The sequence below is a fragment of the Lactuca sativa genome, chromosome 2 (genome assembly GCF_002870075.4).
Source record: "Lactuca sativa cultivar Salinas chromosome 2, Lsat_Salinas_v11, whole genome shotgun sequence".
Lineage (NCBI taxonomy): Eukaryota > Viridiplantae > Streptophyta > Magnoliopsida > Asterales > Asteraceae > Lactuca > Lactuca sativa.
Genome location: NC_056624.2, coordinates 228,316,091 through 228,340,223, shown reverse-complemented (window position 1 = coordinate 228,340,223; position 24,133 = coordinate 228,316,091). Strand labels below are relative to the sequence as shown.

Below are 24,133 nucleotides of genomic sequence, written 5' to 3'. Positions count from 1 at the left end.
ATTTAATGTTTAATCAGCTACAGGTCAATAAGGTAGGTTTAAGCAAAAGAGGTTCATAGTAGTAAGATTTTACTTACCACTGTTGTTAATGACATTGAAAGAAGCAGCCCAACAAACACCCCCTCAGAAGGATTATTACTAAATGAAACCACAAACAAAGTTAAAAAGTCAAGTATTTTGTGACAACCCCGGAACCAGGGGCAAGGCTGTTTTTACCCATGGTATGACCTAATACATGATAATAAAGACTTGTTTAACAAAAAGAAAAATGATTTCTCACGTGACATCACTATTAAGAATTGATGAAAGAGGGTACTCCACACTGTATTGCCAACAAGCTTGACACCAACACCTAAAAGCTGGAAAAAACAATAACATAAATAAAAATAAATGTAAGATTTGAGATAACAGATGCATAATTCACATGTCTACTTTTACCAATTTATTTTATGCAACATATATGCAGCTGACATGAATGAATTATACAACAAGTTAGGAGTAAAATAATGGATGGTTGCATATTTAGTATGATAAATAAAGAGATTTGTGGCATAAGGGTGCATAAATAATAAAAAGCAAAAAGGAAGAGGAAAGCTGACTTACATAATCAACAAATTTCTGAATTGGTGCTTTTAACATAATACATAAGAGTGGTCCCGAAGGGATAGCTGGCAGCAAAAAATCTCAGGCAAAAAAAATTCCAGGAGAAAACAGTTAGTACCTCAAAAGCAAAGGTTTTATAGGGTTAGGCATGCACCAGCAAGACAGGGACTAAGATTATAAGTGATGTGAATGAGACATAGTAATTAAAGGAATTTTTGTTACCATTGTTCCATGCATAGTGGTTGGGGTAGAGTGTTTTTCCATCACTGTTAACACGGAAGGGTCCAAGTTCTTCCATGGCTCCATATCCAAACAACAAGCATCCTAGCCCAGTAGAATACCTTCATTAATAGTGGTTCGATCTTACTCTAAATTTTGGTGCATTTGGATGATGATCTTTAGAATCTCCATTATGATTCATGAATATTCTAATTAATTTGGTATTGTAGAATGTAGATTGGTATCTGCATTATTAAAGTTCATAGGACTTACTACTGACTCACTTTTCTTTTTTTAATCATTAGCCTTATGCAGCTCTCAAAGCTAGAGAATATCTTGATAAGCCTGCAATACATGAGACAATGGTGAAGGTATGTAGATTATATCTTATATTTCCTACACAAATATAGACAACTGTATGCTGATGTCATTATGCAGGTTAGTGCTTATCTGCTTGGAGAATACAGCCATCTTTTGGCCAGACGACCTGGGTGTAGCCCAAAGGACATTTTTGTCATTATACATGAGAAGCTTCCTACTGTATCGTGAGTATTTCTATTTCTATACATCTATGTTTTCTTTTGTGATCATCATCTATTTTTTTTTTGTTTCTACAGGACTCCAACAATATCCATTCTTCTCTCAACATACGCAAAGATTTTGATGCACTCTCAACCACCAGATCCCGAATTACAAAACCAGATCTGGGCAATATTCAGCAAGTGAGTTTATAATAAATACTGAGATACAACAAAGAGCTGTACAGCTATTCATTTTCAATAGCACACTTGCAAAAATTTTAAACTTTTAAAACCCATCTTAGAAGGACTAAAGGTTAGAAAGGAGAAGTAATGAAGCTATGAGTTGAGAAAAGAGTAATCACAGCAAGGTCTCTAAAACAGACCTGCTGTTCAAAACGGATTTACTCCAAAATCTAAAATAGAAACATAGCTTTAACTAAATTTTATAGAAAACTATGATTGTTCAGGATTCCAGAACTATAAAGAACTCCTTCTAACTCCAAAGGATGAATTAAATATGAATTTTACAAAAAGGTGTATCACTTCTATCTCCAACAAGACAGTCAAGTGAGGTTGGCCAATTCTACCCAACTTGTGAGTAGAATTCGTCCAAACCAAAATTCAGAGAAGTAAAGGACATACAAATGAAAGTCTCAGAGTTGGAATTGAATGAAAAGCATTTCCCAAGCTCCGGATATAAAATTCACATTGTGGACAATCACAACACTAGTAAAAGCTGGTGACTGCCCACTGATCTGGAGTCTGGATCAATTCTAACCAATTTATAATTGGAAATAACACCCCATCTGCTCCAGATCTTAAATTCATAATATCAGGAACATATAGAAACTTGGAATCACTCTAGATCCTTTTCCAAGCCTTATAAATGATGAAAACAAAATGACATATCAGAACAGACCCGGATCAGACCTAACAGCAAACATTCCATTCTTGCACATAGATAACGTCCTTACCAGTGAAGTTGGGCTGCTTAAGAAAGTTAGCCAACTCAATTTGTGAACTTTGGGAACTGGTTTGGGGTCCGTTTGAGTTCTATAGCTCAAGGTATGATTTTTACAATATGACTATAGATCTGATGGAAAACAGAATCATAGCCACCCGTTTTGGATTTTTCTTATAGATTGCTTTTTAATGTTAATCAAAATACAACTGTTTCAAGGAACTCAAAACCTCATCAAAAACAAAGATCAAACACATATTGGTCAATGGGTTCACTTTCAGATAGAAGTATGGCTGATTTAATAAAAATCCCAGAGCACAACAACAACAATCAAATTCAAAACAATGAGGATCATAGACTTTGTGCTGAAGCATCAAGAAATGAAATTGAAGTTTTGAAAAGTAATTTTTCAAGGTTGGGAACGCAAGTGGAAATGTCAGATTTGGAGTTGGAGTCTCTTCGTAAGCAAATACTTAAAGAGAATAAACGAGGACAAGATATGTTGAAGAAAGTAACTGAACTTCAGGAGGAGAAAGAAGCACTTGAAGAGGAAAGGAAAAAAGATATTGCTACAATGAAGGAGTTTTATGGTGAACTAGACATATGTATGAGTAGAAAGAAACAGACATCAGTTACTTCATTGTTGTATGTAATGAAAAAGAAAACAAAGGGCATAAATGTAAATTAACTTAGGAGCAGTAAGAAGCTTTAAGTTTAAGATAAGGTTAAGCTTTAAGGTTAAGCTTGCATAAAGAGACACTAACGTGCTTCTTTTTTACTTAATAGAGTTAATGGGTAAAACACTTAATCTACATAACTTTATGGGGCTGTTTCTTTTTCATGTTTGTACCGTTAACATTAGGTTACTCCTCTTCAATTCAGTTGGTTTCTTATAGGCAAAAAGAATGGTATTAATTTGTTTGTTTAGTTTTAATAGCAGAAAGTGAAAGATGGAAGAGTTTGGGAGGTTGAAAAGGGATTATTTGATAAAGATTCCCCTGAACAAAATTCATGGCAGGCATTTCCTGAGGAGAATCCCACAAAAAACTCCAAATCTATTAGAATAAGATTATAAGAAACAATGGGCACCAGAACAAGCAAGCAGCTGAAGGCCGCACCACCAGATGGGGTTTTGGAGAAGAAAGCTTCACAACGGTTCCTGCCTCTGCTAGTTCTCACTCTCAGGTAAACACAACACCTAATATCCCTATCATCACCACTAATTCCGGGCGTTCTAGTTATGGGGAGGAGTTCAAAAACAAAGAAAGTAATTCAGCTTCACGACCTGCTGGATGGCCTGGTTTCTAGTATTATTATTATATAAAATCATGTGTTAAAAAGATACTTGTCTCATGATCATGTGTTAAAAAATTCAGTTTTTTTTAGAAGAATGTTTGCCATAATGGAACCAAAACCTCTGGGAAAAAGCAGTCTTTTTAAGCTTTATGAACAATAACAGAGCTGATTTGGAAAAGGGGGACAATGAAAAAAAAGACAAACTTACCCATGAACTGACTTTTTGTTAGGCTTTGAAAGTTCTGAACAAATTGACCCAAGCACTTTAATGTCTGATAGAGGAATAGAAAGTGAAAAGTGAGTGTACAATCACATAAATGGAAAGTTTGACTTATAAGTTAAAATTTATAAAATAGAGTTGACCTGTGGTGAGGAAACATTAGCATTAATTTTTTATCATTTTTTATCTTAGTAAGCTTATTTACACTTTAATGAATAGATTGAAAATGAATTTGTTACTTTCTTTCATAATGATCAAAAACTACCTCAATAGATATGGAATTAAATTACCTTGCAATAGAGGAAGCTGACATATGCCTTCTTTCATATTCATTAGCTAGGCAGGTAAAAAACTGCAAAAGAGTAAATTTCTAGTGAGGGCCATAAATTCACAGTCATGTGTACGTCAGGTGATGTTATAAGGTCTGACTTAGGTGAGATGGCTCTTTCAAGCATTTCGTCAAACAGTTGGAGTGCATAGCTCCTCCCCTTTCTTTTTTGATCTATTTATTGGAATTATCACCACTTTGAGAGCATACAACTCCATTCTTCTTTTCAAAACATATAATTCAGCAAATAAGTTAACATATAAGGGTAGGAATACGAACTTAAGACTAAAACTGAAAACAAAATGACAAACCCCATCTCTCTTTGTAATCTTGAATTGGCTCAATAGCTAGAAAAAAAAAGAATTAAAATTGATCAAAAACTACCTCAATAGCTTATTTACATCACATATAAGAGACTATATAACGTTAGTTTAAATAGTTGGTTCTTGATTTTAAGAAGTTATTTTTGTAACCTAGTTGTATATATTAATAATTGGATACCTGTTACATGTGGTTGATAGATAGCTTCCCAAACAGCAGCTAGTTCTAAGCCAATAGCTATAAGCTGAAACGTGAAATAAAGTTGTTTACAGAGATGAGAAGTAGATACAGGAAAAAATCAGAGGCATAAAGTAGAAATTGACAATACTAGATGAAATCGCACATTTAGGGAAAAATCATAATCCTTTTTCTTGATTGAGAAGATGAAGTCGAGATATGAATGAGAAATTGCGTGCCCCCTTATTTGTTGAATGACTGAAGAAATAGGGCAGGGTAGAAGCGTCCTTTTCATACCTTAGTGCAATCAAACCTTGGGCTTGTAAACCTGAGGAGTCTTAGTAAATGTATTAGAGTGGGGAAGAGGTGGAACGGTGAGCCTGAGGAGTTGATATCTAATCTTATGTACCAATGGTGATATATGTCATTCTTCTATGACGAGTATGAGAGATATTATTTGATAGGTGTGTAGTCGCCGATGTTCTAGCCTGAGGAGTCACAACACCATTACTATTTCAAATGTGTTATGTTTGATTAGGGTTTGCACATAGAAGGAAGTGAAAGTCGATCGGAGAGGAAGGGGTTTGCAGAGAGAAAGAAGGGAGAGAATGAAGTCGATTTTGGCGGGTAGAGAGCAGAGAGGAAGAGGAAGCGGGTGTTCAAAATTTTGGGGGATTTAGTTTCCCCCCTTACCTATCAAGGAGGCGCGTTTATTAAAATTATAAAGCGACATTTGTAGAGGACGCTCTTTTTATTATAGGTGCCCTCCGTGTTTTTAATATTTTTACACCAGACACTAATTTAAGGGCACTCAGTAATGCGCGACCTAAATCCTTAAAATTTTTGAAGAGATGACACTTTTTTAATGTCGCTCTCTAATGCGTAACATAAATCAAAGAGCGTCGTGTTTTGCGCGTCGTAAAAGGCCTTTTTTCTTATAGTGTTTTGGGACAACTTCCGGTGGAGGACCAAACATCACAAGTTAAAGCAAACCAATTTTTATATTTAAAAATCTCAGTTGCATATCTTTTTTTGCTATATCTAAATACTTTAAAACATAACGTCTAAGAAAAGTGCGACTTACTTGCCGGTATTGTGGTCACATTTTTTCCCGCAAAATCCTTGTTAATCGTGAGTTGTCAAAGTGGTTGAGAGTCAAGCCGTCTGGAATCACAAACTTGTAAAAGCTTTCACGAATGTCATCATTGTTGTAAATAAAGATTGCCCCGTCGGGAGTAATATTTGGTTGATCTAGATCGCCTTGACCCTTTACAAACGGATAAGTTTTTGTTGCATGACTCAACGTACTATTGTTATCTTTTCCCAAAAGCATCCCGCACTTCTTGGATCTCGTTTTTCATTCCAGTTCGACAACAAACACAAACCATAATGTTCCCACACTTCTTTATTCCGAGTGATTAGTATGATTTTCGCCCCCGTAGCATCCGAATCTTGACCCGCTGTAGAATTTCTCGAGCTCATTTTTGTGGAGTATTATGAAACTGGAAGTCTAAATGTAGTAGAATTTTGTGTAACATTGAAAAGTAGCAAATTCCATCTATTTATATGTGTTTAGAAGGTCATAAAAGTCAAGAAATAGTCAAACTAACCGTTTTTTGGAGCTTACTAATGGTTAGAAAAAAAATTAATTTTTTCAAAAATGCCCGTTTTTTAACGATCAGAAAAAATCCGTTTTCAAACCGCTTTTGGATCCGGTTTACGAACCAGGGTCGATCCGATATTGCGTTTGAAACTTCAAACCGGTTTCAGTCCGGTCACCGGTTTAATCCGAACCGGTTCGGTCAAAATGGTTTTGACCAAATCCGGTTTCCGGATCAGATCGGATCCTATTGGTCAATCCGGTTTTTGTGTGCATCTCTAAATACAACCTATTTTATTATTTCATACCTACCAATTCAAACTATTTCTTAATTTCTTTTTCATACGTTGTCATCATCATCCTCAAATGATTCTGCTTCTAAATTAATAATCAACCAACTCACAAGTAACTCTACATTTCAACTATATAAGGTGCTAAAATGCTTGGAAGCAGAACAGTCAGATGCTGAAAGTTCAAGATGTCCTGGATAAAGTTGAAGATATATAGATTGAAATCGTGAAGAAGGACATGAACATCTTTGGAAAAACTATTTGGATGTGCATCCTATTTTCCCACCCCAAATGTTTAGACAGAGATTTTAGATGAGGCAAGAACTATTTGTTCAAACTTTTAACGGTATCTCTAACCATTCTATTTATTTTCAACAAAGAAAAGATGCTTTAGGTATCAATGGTCTTTCCCATTTACAAAAATAAATTGTTGTCATACTTCAGTTGACATATGGCACAACTGGTGACCTCTTTGATGAATACATATGAATTGGTGAATCAACTTTGTCGAATGTCTACAAAACTTTTGTCAATGTGTGATTGAGGTTTAGTCAAGCCATTATTTAAGAAAACCTAATGCTAATGACATTCAAAATATAGTACAACAACATTCAGTCTTGTTGAGGTGGATAGCTTTCTCAGAATCAAAGTAATCTCCCATGACACGGTTGAATAGGGATTAAACCCCCGCTCCCCCCCCCCCCCTTATTCATTAAACTCAACCCACATTGCTAACTCCATTCCATTCAACACCACATCACAATTTTTGACCCATTAAACCATCCATGAAACCCCGATTGGGGATGACCTTGTATATTTCTCAAAGAGTTAAAAATGTATATAAGAACAAATGCATAATTCACTTTTATTGATTTATCATGAATTATGTTTTGTTTTACATACAAATTTGAGAACAAGTTATAAGTACGTGCAAATAGATATAAATTACATTTTTATTAATTTCTTGCTCATGATTTTTCTTTCAAATCTATTTAGATGTGAAAAAATTAAACCAAATATACTAGAATGAAAATGCTATTTTTTGTAAAAGAAATTTACTGACATATGATTGGTTAAGTCCATTAAGGTAGAAAGAAACAAAATTTTAGAGCATCTACATTAATTCTTGCCAAAGTTTAGTCTAAACACCTTCATCATCAAGACAACGCAACTATGGAGAATAAAGAGCTAAGATAAATGATAAAATATGAATGTAGCCTGTGATTTTAAGTATTTGTAAATTGCTTATTGCATTTATTAAACTAATATGAAAATTAAGCTTTTACAAAATGAATAGGATACATTAACGTCATAGTATTATATATTATATAAATATATATTAATATACATGTAACTTAGGAATAGTAAACTTTAGACACTTTAGGTTTTGGCCACAATAATTTACAGATGTTAACAGTTTTTAACAAGACCATCTCCTTCCTTTGTTCTTCACAATTGAGACTGAAAATGCTCTCACCACCACCACCCTATACATCGTTGCTCACCACCCTGTACATCGTTGCTCACCACCACCACCACCATATGCGCCACAACTTACCACCACCTGCAACCTACTCTGCCTTCTCCGTTAACCAGCGTCACACCTACTATGCCTTCTTCGTTCCATCTTCAAAGTATGGCCTAAATCTAGTGAATCCTTAACTTTTGATGGCTATCACACATCCAGTAAGTTATGTTATCTTTATTTATATGAAATTTTGATGTTCGCCAGGGGAAGTTTTTGGAGCATTCCCTGATAAAGTTCATGGCATACTTTTATTTCTTTTATTAGGGTTCATAGTCATGAGATTTTTAATTTGAGTTAAGATTAAAATTAAGAATGCTCTAAAAAAATCTAAGATTTAAGTTAAAAAAATACAGAAAATGGTATCTCTTCTTTTTCTTTAACGTGTATACACCCGCTCTAAAACACTACGTGCCCTATAGCGGGTTTTGAGTCTCCCTCCTAAGGCTAGTGTTACATCTTATAACTTCGGTCACATTATCACGCTCGTGCCCGTGTCGTCTTCATTGTTCACTTTCAGTACATCTTTTCTTAATTTCTCAAATTCCAATACGGTAACAACTAAGAAGGACTTATGGGAGCAATTAGGCATAATTTTACTCATTCAATCAACAGTTTGTTTTCATACATTGATTGATTTTTGTAACTTGAACCACTCGATTGCAATTTGTAGTATGAGTAATGTTATCATGTAAAAATGCATTTTTCCTGAAATTGGAATGTAAAAATGTAAAAATGCATTTTTCATGGAATGTAATTCTTCTATTTCCTCTTTCTTATTAATCACCTACTTAATTTTATTTGTCATTCATTGTTGTGTGGTGAGAAGTTTCATGTTTGATTATAATTATCAATGTCGTTTTCAAACTCAGTTGTTTAGGGCTCTTTTTGCACGTGAATTGGTAGCAATTTTTGGTATACCTGATGATATGCCTAACATTTATGTCATAGTTTTTGTTTATACCACTGCCACTCTCTTTTAGAAAGGTAACTTTAGCTTCTCCTTGCTCTGAATTTTCTACTTTCCGCTTCTTCAATTATGTTTGAATAAAATACCCAATAACTTATTTAACACACAATGAGCTTGATTTATTCAGAAAGGCTTCAAATATGGTTGTAGTTCTTCATCTTTAGTGCAATCATTTTCTCAAAATGAGGCAAGCATAGATGACAACAAAGAAGGTATTAAAGATGGGTGAATTTCAGTAAATAGCATCTTCCTTTACATAAAAAATGGGTTAATTTTTTTTGTATAATGTATTGAATGGGTTGAATAGGTTGAAAGTCAAAAAAATATAGTTAAGTAATTACATTTGACAACTTCCTGGATTGCTTTGTTAAACAAAATGAGGCAGGAAATGAAATGCAATTTACCCATTAAATTTATTTATAATGGACATTCTAAAAGTTGCTACGATACTGTTAAAATAGGTAGAATACTAGAAATAGAAATGCACTTTCCTTTATTTGTGTGTGTGTGTCTATATATATATATATATATATATATATATATATATATATATATATATATATATACCAAGATTTATGGGTAAGGATTACTCAAAAATGAAGACTAGTGAGGATGATGTTGTCGATGTTGGTGGGAAAAAGAAGATTTCCTTGGATGCTCTGATGGTTCGTCCTAATGAATATCTTGTTAAAACTTCTCCCAAACAATCACTAAGTCTTCGATCTCTTGGCTCTAAAGAGAAGACTCTTGAGAAGTTTGTTGTTGATTTTTCTCTTAATTCTAACTCTCTTGATCATTTTGTTGACAATATCGTCGAAATATTCGAACCATTTCTCAATTGTCGTATTTTATCTGACCATATTCTTACTACCATTGTTAATGCTATTCCGACCTTCTCTTTATCGTTCGTTCCCCCTACTCCTATTGTTAACCTGAAGCCTATCCAATCGAACTCTTCGGTTGTCACCATCACTCCCTTTCTTGGTGAGACATTATGAAAACACTCTCTCGGAAAAGCGATACTGCTAGGTGTGCTTTCCATCAGCAACTATTTGGTTCTACCGCTTATTCCAACACATCTTCCTCGACCATTGTTATAGTAATCCCTTCTTCTACTCCACATTCTTTTACCATAGCGGTTACGTCATGCCTCTACTATCACTGTTATCGAGGCTATTGAATTAGATTCGTTGATCCCCATCACTGATTTGTCGGACTCTACTTCTGATGACCCACTTCTTGACGCTTCCGTTCCTGTATCCTCGGGTCCTCCAAAGACTGGTATATGTTTTAATTCTTTTCTTTATATTATACAATCCTTTTCAATGGTTCAGGACTAACTTGTTTTCTTTGGATGTGTAGGTACACTTTCCATTTAGATCCCGACTTCTCTTCCTACTTTGATGTCCCTGGCTGCCTCGCTTCCATCCTTCCTTCACCACTTTATGACTACCAAATTCATTCACAAGGTTGGTCTTGGGAGCATGACGGATGAAGAGGGGATGGATAACGACCGCACTTGTATTTTAGAGGGTCTTCATTGGATGAATGAAATCTATGTCCACAGTAAAGCTCATGATGCTTTGATTGTTGCTGAAGAGATGGAGCTCGAGAAGCTATCTGAGGTCATGAAGGGGGTCCACATAAATTATCAAGTCCTAAAGAGAGAAAAAAACATATGTTTTCCAGGAGAAATCTATCTTGGTTTCCGAGAACGAGCGACTACTCCGTGAGTTGGACAAGGATTCTCTTCAGCAATCGAAGCTATAAATGTTGAGTGAGGATCTTCAAGCGAAGGTGGATGACGCGCTTGTCGTGGTGTTATGGCGAGAGAGTTGGAGGAGGTTACCAAGCAGTTAGTGTTAGGTTTTATTTCAAAATTAGTTTCATAAACTAGAAAATTTGGCAAACGGAAGACTTGAGATTTCAAAAATAACATAAACAATTTATACCCACCAAGGATCACCTTGCAAGTTATAGAAAGATTAAATCACCAACCAAAAAAAAGATAAAGACATAACAACGTTTTTAGTTCTTTGGTTCCTCTTGGGAGGCTTGGAAGTTGATGAAGAATGATGAACTTTAGAGATACCAACAATGACTCAACTTGATGTAGAATTTTAGTTCTTTTGTATCAAACTCTTAAGAATCTTAAGCTTAAAGTTCAAAACCAATATGAAATTCAAGAGAGCATAATCAAAAGATTAAATCTCCAAAAGATGAACCAAAAATGAGAGAATGGGAGAGAGCATGCAAGTTTCAGCCATACCACGTCTAAGACCAAAAATGAAAGCCTCATCTCTCTTAATGCATAAAGTGAAGTCCTTAACCAAAAGGTCTTACCACTTTTAATCAACCATGTCCCTAACTCATTATTATGTCCATGCATGCAAGCTGTCTTTGAATTCTTTTTACTAAACAAATGAAAAACCCATACATTAGAGAGGCCATGGTTTTCATAAAAAAAAGAATGCAATTAGCTTATAAATTTTATACACTTCCTTATCAAATATAAACCTTGACTTTTTGGAATAAGACAAAAGGAATTCATTTAGTCCAAAATGTTGTCCATGACATGTTAATGCGTACCATTTGAAATAAGTAATGTTACTTACTAATGAGAATTATTATTTCCTAGAAATAAATAATTTTCAATTAACTATGAGAGTTTATTAAATATTTATTAAAATCAATTTCTAATAAATAATCAATTACATCAAGTTATTATTAGTGTGACCCATTAGTATCATATGTTAATTATCAATATCACTTTAATATGATTCTTGAGCATACAAGTTCCTTCATTAGGTGTTCAACTTTTGGTAGGTGCCTTAGATGTCTAACTCTCAACACTTAAGAGGAACAAATCTCATCTTGACTACATACGTCTCTTGCATATTTCACACCATACCTGAAAATTGCTTTTATAACTGCCCAACTAAGGACCAACATTGACCATATCAAAGCATAATGTGTCACAACTAGGAATTTTGATGCCTTGTAAACATTGAACAATGATAACAAATGTGAACCAACAAATGTGAAAGCATGTAGGATGCTTATTCAATAACAACAGAATTTCAATCAAACACTTCATACAACCACTGCAAATAGTCAACAAAGAATTGGAAACCCTAGAAATCCCGGTGTAAGTCCATTCTAGACTAGGATTTCCTTATTGGGCCCAATGGGCCAATAAGCTTCCAATTTGACTATCTTGGACTTAGAACTCTTAAATGGCCTCTAATTGGACCCACTTCCATATATTTTAAATATTTTGGGCCATATTGGGCCTAGAATGAAATAAAATACCTAAATGGACCTTATTGGGCCATAACTAACCTAATTAGTCCTAATAGGCCATATAAATCATTTCTTGATTTACTTTGGGCCAAAAGCTATCAAATTGAACCATAAAATGGGCTTAATCATTCAAAGCCCAAAAATATTCTCTTTCCCTGTCCATTTTCGGCCCAAGCCCACAAAGAAAGGAAGAGTTGACTTTGTGGTGCCAACTCATGTTTACCTAATAGACTTCCATGCAACCTCTCATACGTCCATGCAATAATCCCATCACTCTCTCTCTCTCTCTTCTTCTCCCTTTCTTCCTCTCGGCCGAACCCAAACAAACACACCCACACTTCACTCAAAAATTCTCTCAAGAAGCTCTCTCTATTTCTCTCCAAATTTTCGAGATCTTAGGGACTTTTAAAGAGATTCTTCCACAAAAATCATCATCCAAGGTAAGTTGATGTATGATCCATGCTTTAACTCACTTCTTTTCATCAAAAATCATCTCTTAACCCATTCAAGTTCATGATCTTGCATCTTAGAACACCCTAAGTTCGAGATCCATCCAAGAGACTTGCTAGGACCGAAAATAGCACCAAACTTCTCCTAATCTTCTTCAAAACCCGAAACTACAACTCAAGGTGAGTTTCATACCCCTTTCTTTTCGGTTTTCATGAGTTTTATGGGGGCGAATACAAGAAAATGTTTAGATCTATGTGTATGTGTATGCTATGTGTGATTTTATGCATGTATGTGTTTGATTTCATGTGTTTTTGTGATGAATAAGTTAACAAAAGGGGTGTAAACCCGAGATCTATGACATGAGAAAAGAAACAAACATAATCTAAGCTATTTTTTACCAAACAAGTAAAGAATTATAGCTTATAAGGTTATGATTAACATATTCTAACATAAAACCCATTTTGGGCTTAAATTGTCAAAAATACAAAACTTGGGTTACAAATCAACAAGTCACGGTTTCTTGAGGGTCAAAAGGGTCAAAACAGTTTCTATAATCATTTTTCTGAATAATAAAATTTTCAAGGGACTTAAAATGTAAATTTTTAGCTTAATGGGCTAATTTTCGGCTTTTCGGCCCAATAAGCCTCAAAATGCGAAAAATGATAAATTTTAGGGGCTGAAATGAAATTTTTGGTAAAACAGGCGGCAATTAGCATAACAAAGTCATTTTAAGAGTCAAAAATGCTTTCACTATCAAAAAGGACCAAAAATGTAAAGTTTTTAGATTTTGGGCCAAAACTATAAAAGTTGTAAAAAATGGGGTTCAAACCGAGAATCACCATTTTGGGAGTGCTGAAGCTGTCCACAAAATAAATTTGGGTTAAAACTGTGTTTTCATCAAATACATGATACAAAAGTGTCAAGAAAATGTTTTAAGGACTAAAAATGAAATTCTTTTATATAAAAGGACCAAAAGTATTATTTTTATAAAAGAAGGGTAGTGAAAAGGTCAAATCCCACTTTTAAACAAATTAATTTATTAATACAAAATACAAAACCCACAACTACCAACGAAACGAAAAACAAATACACTTTCAACAACAAATATCGTTACAAACGAAGTGAGTCGGTCTCGAATCAATACAAAACAACAAGCGTTGAACTAAACCATCTAAATAAAAACGCGATAACTAAGATGAACAAACTTACAAACTTTTGGCTTGGAAGTTTCAAATCATGCTTGTTGGGCCTTGCTAGCCCATTAACATGATCTTTGGGCCCAAAGGGAATATGCTTATGTGCTATTGGGCCTCCTATGACTCGATTTCATGTAAAAGGACTTTCAATGGCTATGATGTGCTATTGGGCCCTAGTGGCCCATTAGTATTGCTAGTGAGGTCAAGAAATCAAATGCGATTTGGGCGAACGTGCCTTTCACATTCCTGACAGCCTAAAATAACTCACGGAAATAACGGGACTTTGTACTCCCCTTTTCCTCGTTTGTTAGGCTTACGAGTAATCAAGGTAAACAGATTCAGGACGTTAAACAAGAGTAATCATGGTTGTGGATTAAGTGAGTAGTAACGGGCGACGCCTTTAAGGATCGTTCGAAAACTGTAGTTATAAACTAGTCATTTTCTAATACGTGGGTATAAAAACTCACAACCCAAATTAATACAACACCACCCGAGTAATCAAAATCATTCGTCGTGACGGTATAACAATTGAGAAATCACCATATTCTATGTATTGGGAAAACATCGGGTTTTCCTGGGAAGTTCAACATATTCACTTGCGCGATTAATACTAAAGTTCAACAATTATACATGTTTTAAAAATCAACGAGCATATATTTACGGATCTTCACACTTTTGATAAACAATGATCTTTTTAGAAAATATCGGATTTTATGGGTTTTACAAACTACACCAAATCATTTTATCACAACATTGCTTATGAACTCACCAACATTTCATATGTTGACGTTTTTCAAAATTAACTTGTATTCTCAGGTAACAGGTAAACCGAAGAATAAATACCAAGTAATGTTAGGGTGTTTTGCTTATGATATCTATCAGACAATTATGTTATGAATTTGTAATGTTTAAAACAAAGTATCAGATGTAAACAATACCAGTTGTATTATTTTAATTCATGGTGATGATTTATGTTATGATTCATGTATATTCATTGTGATGGTATTCAATTTAAGTCACAAGAGCCCTCGGACGTTTCCGCCGTCTGGTTCGGGGGTGTGACAGGTTGGTATCAGAGCTCTGTTTATAGTGAACTAGCATATCTAACCACACATTGATATGCAACTATAAACCAAAAAGATGGACTAACACAACTCTGAACAAAACAAGTAAAACACAACGATAAAAACATCTTTGCTTGTGAGAATTAGGAAAAAGAACATAATACCAAACCAAACAAGATAATGCTAGCATCTCGGTTAAGCCAGGACTGTTCATAGTCGTATCAAGGAGTGGATGTAGCCTGATCAACTACATTTCCTCCAAGGTACAACTATCACATGTCCCGAGGAAATCGTGATGGCTAGGGAACCTAAAAATATACCCCCTTTATCACCAAGAATAGAACACCAGCTAAATCTATACAATAATTGTAGCGTCCTAGGAGTAATGATAGTTTATTCGTATACCTCCTCTCAGTCGCTATGGAAGGGGAGCAGCAGGTCATTCAGTTTCATCAGGTCTTAGTAGCCCACGGGATGATCGAAGATGAGCCGGAAGGAGATCATGGGGGAGCACACGCCGTGGGACCTGACGAGTATACAAACACTGACTACGAGTTCGATGAGGCTGAGGACGACATGGAGGAAGAACAAGACACCGGCGAGGACACTACCACGACACCTATCAGCAAGGCGCAGCTGGACAATCCCGCCCCACTAGTGAACCCCGTAAGGGAGAATCGCTCTTCCGAAGCTGAGATTGCCGCCGTGTGGCAACAACTATTCGCCATGGAAGCACGTGCAGTGCGAGCTGAGCATGAGAGGGATGTGGTCATTGGAGAAATGACTTAGATGGCTCAGTTGTTGGCTCAACACTTCGGCATATGATCTCGCTACTATCACAGGGCGCTTCATAGAGTGTTAGGAATAGACTTATCTTACTAGCACTAGGATTTATGCTATGTACCCCGACTCTAAGTTTAAGTGATTACACTACTCATAGGGCCGTTATACTGCCGAACTTGTATCGCTTATGTATGCTCTTCCGAGCAAAATTTTCATGTATCAAAGTGCGGATAATATTAATGAAAAAATTTATATGTTTACTGTGATGTTTTAAATCTGCTATGTGCTACATATCCATGATTGTGTGCTAAGTTGTGAAATTACTTAAGTTTGTGCCACACACCTAGTCTATAGGATCACAACCTTACAAAAACCACAGACACTCAACATCTTTCCGTTCCATGACAGAAAGATGCCTCCATGACCCACCCGCGGAAACCCTGGGCCAACCCCACCCGAGGTCGACTCAGCTGCATTCCAAGCAGCTGTATCTGCTGCGGTCACCGCAGCGATGGCACAAATTCACCAGGGGAACAATGGAGGGGTCAACGGATAAGGGGCTGGAAGTTCAAACAAAGGGATAAATCAAGGACCTACCAAAACAAGCTCCTACAGAGATTTCACCAACGCCAAACCACGAACCTTTAACGGCTCTGGAGGAATGATTACCCTGAAACAATGGATCGAGAAGGTCGGTGTTCGAGATATGTGAATGCCTTGAGGAGATGAAGGTGAAGTTTTCCGCATGCACTTTTGTTGACCAAGCACTCACTTGGTGGAACGGACACGTGGAAGCCATGACACTCCCCATAGCAAATTCCATGCCATGGGAAGAGATGAAAGAAATGTTGATGGCCGAGTACTGCCCTCGTGGAGAAATTCAGAAAATGGAACAAGAGCTGTGGAATCTCACCGTTCGAAACGCTAATATAGATGCATACATATCAAGGTTTAGCGAACTATCTCTGCTCTGCCCTTGCATGATCACCTCGGAAGGAAAGAAGGTCGATCGATTCATCTGGGGACTAACCTCCCCGATCCAAGGAAACGTGATAGCTGCAAATCCCGAAACTTTCGACAGTACCAAGAGATTGGCCAAGAAGCTGTATGAACACAACAACAAGAAGGGTGAGAAGCGAGTGGAAACTGAAGGTAAGAAGGAAAATGACAACAAAAAGGGAAAGAACAACAAGAGGAAGGGACGTCAAGGCTCCGAATCATCCAAGAAGCAGCAAACAGTGGCAGTTAATGCTGCAACCAATCAAGTTCCACCCACACCACATGCTCCAGCCTCAGCTGCTCCAAGTACTCATAGGCCTTATTCCGGTAATCTTCCTAAGTGCAACAAGTGCAGTCTCCATCACAATGGAGAATGCAGAGAGATGCAGTGCACCAGTTGCAATCGGAAGGGGCACACGATGAAGTATTGCAGGACCTACCCTCCTCAGAACCAACAACAGGGAAACAGCAACAACAACAACAACCACACCGGCAATGGCGGCAACACTGCAGGACCAAGCCATACCTGCTATGGATGTGGAAGGACTGGGCATTTCCGTCTAAACTGCCCCAACAACAACAATTCCGGGAATGGAGGGACAGGAAGAGTGCTGACCATGGGTCAGGGAGAAGCGGTTCAGGATCCCGCTGTCGTCACCGGTACGTTCCTCCTAAACCACACTTATGCATGTATCCTATTTGATACCGGAGCAGAACGAAGTTGTGTGAGCAATAAGTTTAAGCATTTGTTAAAACAACAACCCCAGAAGCTCAATGAAACCTTTACGGTGGAAATAGCCAATGGGAAAACAGAATCCACTGGGGAAATCTATATCGGATGTACCCTAGCCCTAAATCAACACGTCTTTCGAATAAACTTAATGCTTGTTTCCATTAGGAGTTTTGATATGATTATTGGCATGGATTGGTTAAGCCCCCACCATGCTGAAATTATGTGCGACGAGAAGGTTGTTCGCCTTCACCTTCCAAATCATGAAACCCTAATCATTTATGGAGACAAACCCAGTACGGATCTTCGTCTCATCTCGTGCGTCCAGGCACAGAAGTATCTGCGAAAGAAAGATTTGACATTCATGGCGCACATAGTGGATAAATCCAAGGAAGAGGTTAACATTCAAGACATTCCTGTAGCATGTGAATTCCCATACATCTTTCCTAAAGATCTTCCTGGGATACCCCCAGAAAGACAAATTGAATTTCGAATTGATCTTCTGCCAGGAGCTACTCCCATCGCTAAATCGCCTTACCGATTGGCTCCTGCTGAGATGCAGGAATTGTCCAGCCAACTCAGTGAACTCCTGGACAAGGGATTCATCCGACCCAGCTTCTCACCATGGGGAGCTCCAGTTCTCTTTGTCAAGAAGAAGGACGGATCTTTTAGGATGTGCATCAATTACAGAGAACTAAATAAGCTCACTGTCAAAAACCGCTATCCACTCCTACGAATCGACGATCTATTTGACCAGCTCCAAGGAGCTAGTTACTTCTCTAAGATAGATCTGTGGTCTGGGTACCATCAACTCAAGGTCTGGGAAGAGGATATTCCCAAAACCGCTTTCCGAACTCGTTACGGACATTATGAATTTTTCGTAATACCCTTCGGTCTAACGAATTCCCCTGTCGCATTCATGGACCTAATGAATCGAATCTGTCGACCATTCCTCGACAACTTTGTTATTGTTTTCATTGACTACATTCTAGTTTATTCTCGAAGCAAAGAAGAGCATGGCCAACATCTCCGACAAATCCTGGAAACCCTGCGAACTGAGAAGCTATACGCGAAACTCTCCAAGTGTGAGTTCTGGCTCCGTAGCGTGAACTTTTTGGGTCATGCTGTTAGTCAGGAAGGAATACATGTGGATCCTTCTAAGGTCAAAGCCATCGAAGGATGGGCAGTCCCAACAACACCCACAGAAATTCGCCAATTCTTAGGTCTAGCAGGTTACTACAGGAGGTTCATTCAAAACTTCTCTAGAACCGCCAAGCCACTTACCTCACTTACACAAAAGGACGTACCATTCAAATGGACGGACAAGCAAGAAGCTGCATTCTGAACTCTGAAGCAAGCACTCTGCAGTGCCCCGGTACTATCACTACCAGAGGGAACAGAAGGTTTCGTAGTCTACTGTGACGCGTCAAATCAGAGTTTAGGATGTGTTCTCATGCAGCGTGGAAAGGTGATAGCTTATGCATCCCGACAACTAAATACACACGAAGTGAACTATACAACCCACGATCTGGAATTGGGAGCAGTGGTCTTCGCCCTGAAGATCTGGAGGCACTACCTTTATGGTACGAAGTGCACCATCTTCACGGACCACAAGAGTCTCCAGCATATCTTGAATAAAAAAGAGCTGAATATGAGACAACGAAGATGGGTTGAACTATTAAACGATTATGAGTGTGAAATCAAGTACCACCCAGGCAAGGCTAACGTGGTAGCTGATGCCTTGAGTCGGAAAGAGTACTCTAATTGCCGTGTGAAAACTCTCACAATAACCATCCAATCTCATCTAACCACTCAGATCATGGCAGCACAGTCAGATGCCATGAATGCGGAAAACAAAACAAGCGAAGCGTTACACGGAATGGAGAATAATCTCGAGGCGAAAGAGGGCGGAGTATATTATTTCTTGAACCGTATTTGGGTCCCTAAACTTGGAGGATTTTGGGAGGTAGTCATGAATGAAGCTCACAAGACGCGATACTCCATCCATCTGGGTTCGGACAAAATGTACTTGGATATTAAACAACATTATTGGTGGCCTAAGATGAAGGCAGAGATTGCCACCTATGTTAGCAAATGCCTTACTTGCACCAAAGTAAAGGTAGACTACAAGAAGCCCTCGGGGTTATTACAGCAACCAGTAATTCCCGAGTGGAAATGGGAAAGGATTACCATGGATTTTGTGACCAAGTTACCCAAGTCGTCAGATGGATTGGACACTATATGGGTAATAGTTGACAGAGTGACGAAATTCTCTCATTTCCTGCCAATAAAAGAATTCTACAAGATGGAGAGATTGACAAGAATATACATTCAAGAAATCGTGAGACTCCACAGAGTGCCAGTGTCTATCATCTCAGATAGAGATAGTAGATTCACTTCACTTTTTTGGCAATCACTTCAGAAAGCACTGGGAACTCATCTCGACATGAGCACTGCTTATCACCCACAAACGGATAGTCAAAGCGAACGAACCATTCAGACGCTTGAAGAGATGCTTCGCGCATATGTGATAGACTTTGGGAAGTCCTAGGATACCCACTTACCCTTAGTTGAATTCTCATACAACAACAGTTACCATTCGAGCATCAAAGTTGCTCCTTTCGAGGCACTGTATGGACGCAAGTGTAGATCACCGTTGTGTTGGGCTGAGGTAGGCGACACCCAGCTAGCGAGAGAACTGACATCAGACAAGACGTTAACAGGACTGGAGATCATACGTGAAACCATGGAAAAGATAGTTCAAATCAGATCTCGACTACAAGCATCACGCGACCGACAAAAGAGCTACGCTGATAAACGGTGAAAGCCCTTGGAGTTTCAGGTCGGGGATCGAGTGCTGTTAAAAGTTTCTCCCTGGAAAGGAGTTATTCGTTTTGAAAGCAGGGAAAATTGAATCCACGATACATTGGACCTTTCGAGATTCTTGCCCAAATTGGCCTAGTGGCGTACAGACTGCAGCTACCCGCTAAGCTCAGCAGCGTACACCCCGTGTTCCATGTCTCCAATTTAAAGAAGTGCCTATCCGGTGAAACTCTCATCATTCCCCTTGACGAAATTGAAATCAACGAGAATCTCATGTTCGTTGAGGAACCAGTCGAACTTATGGACAGGGAGGTGAAGCGTACCAAGCAAAGTCGCATTCCGATTGTGAAGGTACGGTGGAACGCTAAGCGTGGGCCAGAATTCACATGGGAACGCGAAGACCAGATGAAGCAGAAGCACCCTCACCTATTCTTGCATTCTCAAATCTAGCTTTCAAAAGAATTTCGGGACGAAATTCCCTCTAACGGGGGGATGATGTCACAACTAGGAATTTTGATGCCTTGTAAACATTGAACAATGATAACAAATGTGAACCAACAAATGTGAAAGCATGTAGGATGCTTATTCAATCACAACAGAATTTCAATCAAACACTTCATACAAGCACTGCAAATAGTCAACAAAGAATTGGAAACCCTAGAAATCCTGGTCTAAGTCCATTCTGGACTAGGATTTCCTTATTGGTCCCAATGGGCCAATAAGCTTCCAATTTGACTATATTGGGATTAGAACTCTTAAATGGGCTCTAATTGGACCCACTTCCATATATTTTAAATATTTTGGGCCATATTGGGCCTAGAATGAAATAAAATACCTAAATGGACCTTATTGAGCCATAACTAACCTAATTAGTTTTAATATGCCATATAAATCATTTCTTGATTTACTTTGGGCCAAAAGCTATCTAATTGAACCATAAAATGGGCTTAATCATTCAAAGCCCAAAAATCTTCTCTTTCCCTCTCCATTTTTGTCCCAATCCCACAAAGAAAGGAAGAGTTGACTTTGTGGTGCCAACTCATGTTTACCTAATGGACTTCCATGCAAGCTCTCATACTTCCATGCAACAATCCCATCACTCTCTCTCTCTTCTTCTCCCTTTCTTCCTCTTTGCCGAACCCAAACAAACACACCCACACTTCACTCAAAAATTCTCTCAAGAAGCTCTCTCCATTTCTCTCCAAATTTTCGAGATCTAAGGGACTTTCAAAGAGATTCTTCCACAAAAATCATTATCCAAGGTAAGTTGATGTATGATCCATGCTTTAACTCACTTCTTTTCATCAAAAATCATCTCTTAACCCATTCAAGTTCATGATCTTGCATCTTAGAACACCCTAAGTTCGAGATCCATCCAAGAGACTTGCTAGGACCGAAAATAGCACCAAACTTCTACTAATCTTCTTCAAAACCCGAAACTACAACTCAAGGTGAGTTTCATACCCCTTTCTATTCGGTTTTCATGAGTTTTATGGGGGAGAATACAAGAAAATGAGTAGATCTATGTGTACGTGTATGCTATGTGTGATTTTGTGCATGTATGTGTGTGATTTCATGTGTTTTTGTGATGAATAAGTTCACAAAAGGGGTGTAAACCCGAGATCTATGACATTAGAAAAGAAACAAACATAATCTAAGCTATTTTTTACCAAAAAAGTAAAGAATTATAGCTTATAAGGTTATGATTAACATATTCTAACATAAAACCCTTTTTTGGGCTTAAATTGTCAAAATACAAAACTTGGGTTACAAATCAACAAGTCACGGTTTCTTGAGGGTCAAAAGGGTCAAAACAGTTTCTATAATCATTTTTCTGAATAATAAAATTTTCAAGGGACTTAAAATGTAAATTTTTAGCTTAATGGGCTAATTTTGGGCTTTTCGGCCCAATAAGTCTCAAAATGCGAAAAATGATGAATTTTAGGGGCTGAAATGAAATTTTCGGTAAAACAGGCGGCAATTAGCATAACAAAGTCATTCTAAGAGTCAAAAATGCTTTCACTATCAAAAAGGACCAAAAATGTAGAGTTTTTAGATTTTGGGCCAAAACTATAAAAGTTGTAAAAAATGGGGTTCAAACCGAGAATCACCATTCTGGGAGTGCTAAAGCTGTCCACAAAATAAATTTGGGTTAAAACTGTGTTTTCATCAAATACATGATACAAAAGTGTCAAGAAAATGTTTTAAGGACTAAAAATGAAATTCCTTTATATAAAAGGACCAAAAGTATTATTTTTATAAAAGAAGGGTAGTGAAAAGGTCAAATCCCACTTTTAAACAAATTAATTTATTAATACAAAATACAAAACCCACAACTACCGACGAAACGAAAAACAAATACACTTTCAACAACAAATATCGTTACAAACGAAATGATTTGGTCTCGAATCAATACAAAACAACAAGCGTTGAACCAAACCATCTAAATAAATACGCGATAAATACGATGAACAAACTTACAAACTTTGGGCTTGGAAGTTTCAAATCATGCTCGTTGGGCCTTTTTAGACCATTAACATGATCTTTGAGCCCAAAGGGAATATGCTTATGTGTTATTGGGCCTCCTATGACCCGATTTCATGTAAAAGGACTTTCAATGGCTATGATGTGTTGTTGGGCCCTAGTGGCCCATTAGTATTGCTAGTGAGGTCAAGAAATCAAATGCGAGTTGGGCCAACGTGCATTTCGCATTCCTGACAGCCTAAAATAACTCACGAAAATAATGGGACTTTGTACTCCCCTTTTCCTCGTTTGTTAGGCTTACGAGTAATCAAGGTAAACATATTCAGGACGTTAAACAAGAGTAATCATGGTTGTGGATTAAGTGAGTAGTAACGAGCGACGCCTTTAAGGATCGTTCGAAAACTGTAGTTATAAACTAGTCATTTTCTAATGCGTGGGTATAAAAACTCACAACCCAAATTAATCCAACGCCACCCGAGTAATCAAAATCATTCGTCGTGACGGTATAACAATTGAGAAATCACTGTATTCTATGTATTGGGAAAACATCGGGTTTTCCTAGGAAGTTCAACATCTTCACTTGCGCGATTAATACTAAAGTTCAACAATTATACATGTTTTAAAAATCAACGAGCATATATTTACGGATCTTCACACTTTTTATAAACAATGATCTTTTCAGAAAATATCGGATTTTATGGGTTTTACAAACTCCACCAAATCATTTTATCACAACATTGCTTATGAACTCACCAACATTTCACATGTTGACGTTTTTCAAAATTAACTTGTATTCTCAGGTAACAGGTAAACGAAGAATATGTACCAAGTAATGTCATGGTGTTTTGCTTATGATATCTATCAGACAATTATGTTATGAATTTGTAATGTTTAAAACAAAGTACTGGATGTAAACAATATCAGGTGTATTATTTCAATGCATGGTGATGATTTATGTTATGATTCATGTATATTCATTGTGATGGTATTCAATTTAAGTCACAAAAGCCCTCAGACGTTTCCGCCGTCTGGTTCGAGGGTGTGACATAGTGCTCCTTACACATAAGTCTCACTATATATCTCAGGTTCTAAGGATACAAAGATAGTACCTTTAAATCAAGTATCATTCATGATAGCGATCCATGCGGTGATCTTGATGTGGGTTAGTTTAATAATAGTTCTCTGAAAAGTACTTATTAAACTTGGTTACAACCCATTGCCTACTTTCATCTGGTGAGAGTCAACCAATCCAATTCATATTAGTCTTACT

At 37.3% G+C, this 24,133-nt stretch overlaps 1 protein-coding gene across 2 annotated transcripts; it reads right to left on the bottom strand.

Moving 5' to 3' along the window:
• Nucleotides 1-630: 630 nt before the first annotated feature.
• On the bottom strand, nucleotides 631-4,493 carry LOC128132129 (uncharacterized). 2 transcript variants are annotated; one of them, XM_052768184.1, is made up of 5 exons: nucleotides 4,250-4,493; nucleotides 4,111-4,172; nucleotides 3,809-3,872; nucleotides 1,107-1,167; nucleotides 631-927 (listed from the first exon to the last, which is right to left on the bottom strand). In XM_052768184.1, the coding sequence occupies exons 2-5, from the start codon at nucleotides 4,151-4,153 to the stop codon at nucleotides 778-780; spliced, it is 318 nt and encodes a 105-aa protein (XP_052624144.1). In that variant the 5' UTR covers nucleotides 4,154-4,172; nucleotides 4,250-4,493; the 3' UTR covers nucleotides 631-777. The 2 variants fall into 2 exon arrangements, with proteins under 2 accessions (XP_052624144.1, XP_052624143.1); XM_052768183.1 differs by having other exon boundaries at nucleotides 4,111-4,493.
• Between the last annotated feature and the right edge of the window lie 19,640 nt (nucleotides 4,494-24,133).